The sequence below is a fragment of the Zootoca vivipara genome, chromosome 14 (assembly GCF_963506605.1).
Source record: "Zootoca vivipara chromosome 14, rZooViv1.1, whole genome shotgun sequence".
NCBI classification, from domain to species: Eukaryota; Metazoa; Chordata; class Lepidosauria; order Squamata; family Lacertidae; genus Zootoca; species Zootoca vivipara.
This window is the reverse complement of record NC_083289.1, coordinates 14,551,007-14,558,042: the sequence shown is the minus strand read 5'-3', so window position 1 is coordinate 14,558,042 and position 7,036 is coordinate 14,551,007. Positions and strand designations below refer to the sequence as shown.

The 7,036-nt window shown below is 41.4% G+C and overlaps 1 protein-coding gene across 1 annotated transcript; it reads right to left on the bottom strand.

Annotated features, from left to right (window-relative positions):
* Nucleotides 1-2,144: 2,144 nt before the first annotated feature.
* LOC118093308 (normal mucosa of esophagus-specific gene 1 protein) lies at nucleotides 2,145-6,827 on the bottom strand. Its single transcript, XM_035132335.2, has 5 exons — nucleotides 6,749-6,827; nucleotides 6,548-6,612; nucleotides 6,164-6,249; nucleotides 5,925-5,982; nucleotides 2,145-4,264 (listed from the first exon to the last, which is right to left on the bottom strand). Exons 2-5 carry the CDS (start codon nucleotides 6,590-6,592, stop codon nucleotides 4,193-4,195), a joined length of 261 nt encoding a protein of 86 aa, XP_034988226.1. The 5' UTR covers nucleotides 6,593-6,612; nucleotides 6,749-6,827; the 3' UTR covers nucleotides 2,145-4,192.
* Nucleotides 6,828-7,036: the final 209 nt, after the last annotated feature.

The window sequence follows — 7,036 nt, the reverse complement described above, 5'->3', positions numbered from 1 at the left end:
TGTCAGTTTGCAATTTTTAGTACAGAAAGTATTGATCTGATTTGTAGAGATCGTACCTCTTCTACTTAGCTCAAGAGTGTTCTGGAAGGTTTCTTTCTATGTGTAAGAAACTTCCCTAAACAGGGTTGCCTTCAGATGTCTTCTAAGAGTCAGATAGTTGTTTATTTCCTTGACATTTGATGGGAGGGTGTTCCACAGGGCGGGCGCCACTACCAAGAAGGCCCTCTGCCAGGTTCCCTGTAACCTCACTTCTCGCAGGGAGGGAACCACCAGAAGGTCCTCAGGGCTGAATGATGGGGGTGGAGACGCTCCTTCAGGTATACTGGGCTGAGGCTGTTGAGGGCTTTAAAGGTCAGCACCAACACTTCGAATTGTGCTCGGAACCCTACTGGGAGCCAATGTAGGTCTTTCAGGACTAGTGTTATGTGGTCTTGGCAGGAACTCTGCAACATGTTTTAAGTTTTTTCCTCCACACACATGAAAATAACCTCACCCAACCAGTCCACAGTTACCTGCCTTCTTACTGCTTGCCAGTCCAGGGGGGTAGTACTGCCTATCAGCTCCTTCTTCCTCAGTATCTGTTGCTCAGCTTGCTGCCCTTCCAGTCCCAGTGGGAACGAGTTACCACTGCAAGCCAGAGTTCTCTCTACTTCCGAATCAGAACTATTATTTAGTGCCTGCTTTGCTTGTGCTTCAGACATGCAACCTACAGCATGACACAAAGATCTAATTCTCTTAGTGACTTAGGGCTTACGTAATGGTTCTGCCAGACTTCTCCAATTTACAAGGAAGCCCCTTTCTTTTGCAAGGCAATGTTCTACCGGGTTTTTTTTTCTTTTGCAAAGCTGAATCTCCTTTGCCATTCCGTGCTAAAGTGGGAGGGTCGCACAACATGGAAAGTGGGTGGTGCTTGAAAGGTCACATTCTTCTAAAAATCATGTATATGCATGTGCAGCTTCACAGCTCTGCAGGCAGCCATCTCACCATTAACTTTCATAGGCACATATTTCCACTAATGGTGGGAATGTCAACCAGCGGCAGAATTTTAGAAGATGCCGTTCCTAGAAAGTACCATATTTTATTTTATTTTTAAGCAATTTATTAGATTTTCCAATTAAACACATTTAAACAAAAACAAACCACACATACAGTCACAAACACAACAACAACATAATAAACATAATGAACACAAAATTTCTCTTCTTAGCATCTTATCAATCATTACAATTTTCTTTGCTCTGCCGAGCTTTGACTTCCCTCCTTCCCCCCATTCAGTTTTCTTATTCACTCCTATCTCACAGTTCCTTTATTTCATCTACTTAAAGTCAGTTCGTAGGATTTATTTCAGTCCTGCAAGTGTCTTTAAATTTCTACAGTTCTCCTCCATATAGTCCACAAATTTACTCCAGTCCTTTTGGAACCTTGACTCTCCCTGGTTTCGGATCCTGTTAGTCAGTCTTGCTAATTCCGCATAGTCCATCATTTTCGTCTGCCACTCTTCAATCGTCGGTAACTCCTGAGTTTTCCATTTTTGGGCTAACAAAGTCCTAGCCGCAGTTGTCGCGTAGAAAGTACCATATTTTTCTGTGTATAAGACTCGCTCATGTATAAGACGGCGCCTATTTTTTTGAACCCAAAATTAAGAAAGCAACATTTTAAACGTCAAACAGGGCTGCGGGTGGGGTGAAACGTCAAACGGCGGCGGGTGGGGTGGGAGATCGCCAAAGTTTTTTGACTAATTATTTTAGCAAAAATACATTGTCTTATACATGGAAAAATACGGTGATTTAATAACAGAACAAGAAATTATACCAATCATTTCATTAGCATTAGTGGGTACATGGGGTGAGCCAAATGAATAAGATTTTGATTTTTTTTTTTTAAAAAAATGGCTGTGTTTAATGTCACCTGCCAGGATGGTTATCACAAGAAAACAGAAATATCCACAGGGATGGGAAAAAAAGATTATGGTATATAATTGTTTTAATTAAAAACAAATTAGGTATACCATGGTTTGCTGCTCTTGGGGCATACTGTATGTAACACAATGCTGTTTCTCCTTTGTGTATAATGTCATTCTGTGCTAAATGCCTGTGTGAGGTGCAGTAAAAAGTGGGAAGGTCACACAACACGTTATTTTTAAATTCACGTACAGCTTCCCACCTGTGACAACAGTTAAAGCACCTTAATGGAAAGGGCAAACTCTCTGCTGACTTTCATAGGTGGAGGAATAATGAAGATCGCAGGAAATGCCTGGGAGGGGGGAAATTTCACCCTGCCTGCAAGAACTCTGTTAGCCCAAGGGACTTTGTTCATGTGCATCTGTGACATTTTGCTCCCGCTGTTTTTCCTAGGAATATAGTCTTCCCCTTCTCATGCAGGTTAATGAAGGGATCGCTTTCTTCCAATGAAAGTTCATCAAAGGAGTTAGAAGAGACTGGATCCAGAGAAATGGCTGTCCCAGAACTCCTGCTGCTCTGATCAAATGGGGGCATTCCCTATATTTGCTTTGAAGCAAGACCAACACGTTAGGAGATAAGGAGCATAGATCTCCTGCACATAACCTGTAGTTTGGCTCCCAAGTGTATGACTATCCCACTAACATGCTATGAACTGGATTTAAAACAAGTGAATAGAATCAGAACGGAGAAGAATGACAAATAGACTGGGGAGATTATCACCGAAAATGAATAAAATAAAATAAAAACCAGGTGCCAATAATTACACCATTCAAAATGCTGGGTATTATTGATGCAATCAAAATATTATTATTTATTAAATTTGTACACTGCCCTTCATCCAAAGATCACAGGGCACTTCGTAACATAAAAATAAAAAATGCGAACACAAAATGCCATAATAAAACAAAAACAAAAAACCTCACTCCTACATTTAAAAAGCCATAGACCAGGCATCTCCAAACTGCAGCCCTCCAGATGTTTCGGCCTACAACTCCCATGATCCCTAGCTAACAGGACCAGCGGTCAGGGATGATGGGGATTGTAGTCCAAAACATCTGGAGGGCCGAAGTTTGGGGGTGCCTGCCATAGACTGTTAAACAGCCCAATGCCTGGTTGAAGAGAGACGTTTTCGCCTGGCACCGAATGTAAGGAAGGTGCCAAGCAAGCCTCCCAGGAGAGAGCATTTCACAAATGGGGAGCCACCACAGAAAAGGCCTGTTATTCTGTTGCCAGTTTCCAAACCTCTCTTGAAGGGCTTCAGATGATGATTGCAGGCAATGTTTTTTTCCTGGAGGGTACACATACTCCTAAACATTTTGTGAATCTTTGTACTTTTGTCCATTTACTGTTTCCCCTCCGATTTGAACTATACAATGGTGATTTTCTTGAGTCAAAATGAGAGTACCCCTAAACATTTTTGAGAGACAAAAGCACTGATTGCAGGGTCCTGGTTAGTTCAAATGCAGAGAGGCAATCTTTGAGTACAGCAGTTCCAAATATGAAGTCAAAATATGAAGGAAACATTTATGTTGTGGAACCAGTGCTTTAAAAATGTTTAGGGGGCACTCTCATTTTGACCCAAGAAAATCACCATTTTATAGTTCAAATTGGGGGAAATAAATACAGTAAATGGACAAAAGTACAAAGATGCACAAAATGTTTAGGGGTATGCGCACCCCTGCATCCCCCCAGAAAAAAAGCACTGGTTGGAACACATTTCCGGGTAAGTGTGCTTAGCTTCCTAGCTGTGTTTGCATGACCAATGGAAACAGTGTAAGAGCTATCAGAACACATCCTGAACTTAAGCATATTATGGTATGTTTGCTCAAGGTGAAAGCTATGTATACCCCTACAAACCCAAAAGGAAATTCCGTTTACTGTACTAACTTCACATTTCGATTCCAGGTTTATTGAAAATATATATTACAGTATTATTTCGGAGAAAAATAAGACAACACTTTTCAAAGTTCACATATAGATCGTCGGACACCGTGCTTCAGAGCAAACGTGGCTGTCGCAAGTGTGAGCCAACCTCTATTTTTGGACTGTGTGGATGTATGCACGGCAACTTACTAAGGCCAACAGCAAAGTCCTTAATCCAGAGTCCAAAAAATTGGAGGGAGACCCTAAAAATGTAGCAGAAGCATTTCCGCACACTGGTTTCGATAATCTAGTTTGTGCAGAAATGATTCCACTAGATTCATAGAGTGTCGCTTGGAGGGGGTGACACCTCATCGCTTCGTCATTTCTCGAACTGTCTCCAGCTCTTCGATGGGCTTCCATTGCTGGTTGATTGTTAGATGCTACCAGGCATTTTAAGACAAAAGGGGGGGGGAGAGCAAAGTGTTAAAACAAACTCAACCCAAACTCAAAGCTTATCACGTAGCAATTTCTCCCCAAATACTGGTTATGTTGTAATAATATTAAAAATTTATTATTTATACCCCGCCCATCTGGCCGGGTTTCCCCAGCCACTCTGGGCGGCTTCCAACAAAACATTAAAATACAATCTATTAAACATTAAAAGTTCCCTAATTAAAAGCTTTCATTAATAAATAACAAAATAAAATAAAAAATCTCTAAGCTGTGTACAATGTAAAACCAACCAGTATCATTAGAACCAAAACCCAGTATCATTACAACAAAAAGACAACATGAACCCAGTGAAAATGCAGCAGTATAAAAGCATGCCCTGTCATCTGGAGCTGATGGGAGTTGCAGTCCAGCAAGATCTGCATTCATAATTTTCATAATCTACATTCATAATTTTCATTACACGGGCAGCTAACTGTAGAAGCAATTGTCCTTATTATATTGTTCAGATGAGCAGTTGAGCGTTTTGTATACCGTAGTACTCCTTTAAAAATATGGATTTTAATTTATTTTACCTGTTTCTATTTTATCTTGCTGCTAAGTCACTTTGAGACTATTTTTATTAAGGGACAAATAAATGCACTTAATCGTCATCATATAAACTACATATTTACTAAATGCAAAGCTTTTTTTCAGCCATTGCCATTATAAGAGCAAGGGAGGTGTTCATGGTGAGTTCTGGCACCTGATTTTCTAGAAAAATAGCACGGGAATGTAAATCTTTGTCGTAATTATGAGCATAATTTATCGCACTTTGAAACTGCCCTTCATCAAGAACGATCACATTGCAGTACACAAACATTAAAAGTGGCATTGGGCCCAGATCTTTATTATTTAGCCAAAAGCAATCAATTGTACAAAATAAAAGAATAAATTGCTCAGAGCATGATACAAACAAAAGTGTATATTTGGCTGAAGGGTGATTTCCACCTAGGTCATACAAGTAGATCCACTGACATAAATGAATCTATTCTGAGCAGCATTAATATTAGAGAGCATTCTATCCTTGTCTATGCAGAAGTACCGGTATGTCTTATTGCATTTTAATGAGGTTTACTCTCATGTAAGAGGGATTGGGATTGCAGCCTTAATAAAATAAAAGAATGGGACAAAGGAGGAAGGAGTGGGCACCCTGGTCATTTTCTTCATGGAGAAGTGACTCAAATTTTTTGAAAGCTGATAGAATACTAAATTATATTACAAAAAAATATTATATTGCCAGAGCAGTTTAAATTTTATGAGAAAAATTGAATAAAAGCAATAAAAAACAATTCCAATCAATTTTAATGTTCTTTTTGTTTTCGGCAGGTACAAGATTCCTTTGCTCAAACAAGGCTTATGGAAAAATGATTGCAAGGGTAGTAATTTACAAATTAGCTACTCTTTCCATAACCAAAATTTCCACTTGAAATAAGTTGCAGAATTTTGAAATACAGGTGCAAATAGTGCCTAATTCTGTCAACACATTAGCAATGATGAAAAAAACAAACAAACAAACACCCTGCTAATAGTTCTGTATAAAACCCCACCATTTATTTAGGGGCTAATTATTCTATAATAATTCATTTCTTGGTCAAGTATTTTCATTACCTTCTGGGGTTTGGTAGGGTCCACATATTGCCACGGCTCTGGGTCAGACTTGCTTAAACTAAAAATGAAATGATCAGAAATGACATCCTGTAATTGTATTTTTAAAGGTTTCTTTAAATAAAAAATTTGTTCATTTCTACGAAACAGGATCTTATAGCCCCGTTTTAAAAAAAACATCTACTTGGAAATAAAACTCCCGAATAAAAAGTTCAGCTAAGCTGAAGGAAGGATGCGCTTACATCACGTCGGGTTTTCTCAGCGCGTTCCAGCAAGCGAAGGTGGCTCCGACTCCAGCAAGACTCACAAACCCGATTAGAGGAATAAGCTGGAAGACAGAAGAAAGTCAGGTTTGCTTCCCCCCCTCCCCCCTTAGCAAGGTCTGGGCGATCCATAAGCAAATCCTTAAAAGTTAAGCCCCGTCTCTGCTCTCCAAAGATGCGCTTGGAAGAGATGGCGAGGGAGGAGGGGGAGATGCCTGGCCAAAAGCCTCTTTTCCCAGCGCCTCCTTAAAGACTTCTCCGTCCATCCCAAGGATGCTCCTGCTTCTCCTTGGCTCGATGCAGAGGACAAGCCAGACTCCATCCGTCTGGCACCACCATCCCTGCGTCTGCTCTTAAACTTACTTCCTTCTTCTTCATCAGCAGCTGGAAGAATCCATTGTTCGCCATGGTGACAAGCAGGCGCACACCTGGGAGTAAAACCAAGGTCCATCATCATCAGTCAGCATCCTGGGTACCACTCAGGGGGAGAGGGACCCGCATCCCTTGGCACTCCCCCTTCCCAATTTAATTCAGTACGTCCGTTCAGGTGCCACCCATACACACCCGCAATGATAACCCGGCTGTCTGGATCCGCACTGGAGTTCAGCAGGACGCAGCTTCCCCTTTATATAGCCCGCTAACGCCCAAAGGGCTGGATGTGTCCCAAGTCACGTAGTCCGGACGCGCAGGAACCGCACCGGGATCCTGCCAATAGGTTGCGCGTTGCGCAAGGGTGGGGCGCCCCCTGCTGGATTCGCGCTGCTGCGCTACTGGAGGAGGTAGCCTGGTTCCCACCCCGGTAACCGGAGGGAGATGAAGTGTCTTTCGTTGCAGGAAGGGATGGGGCACTTA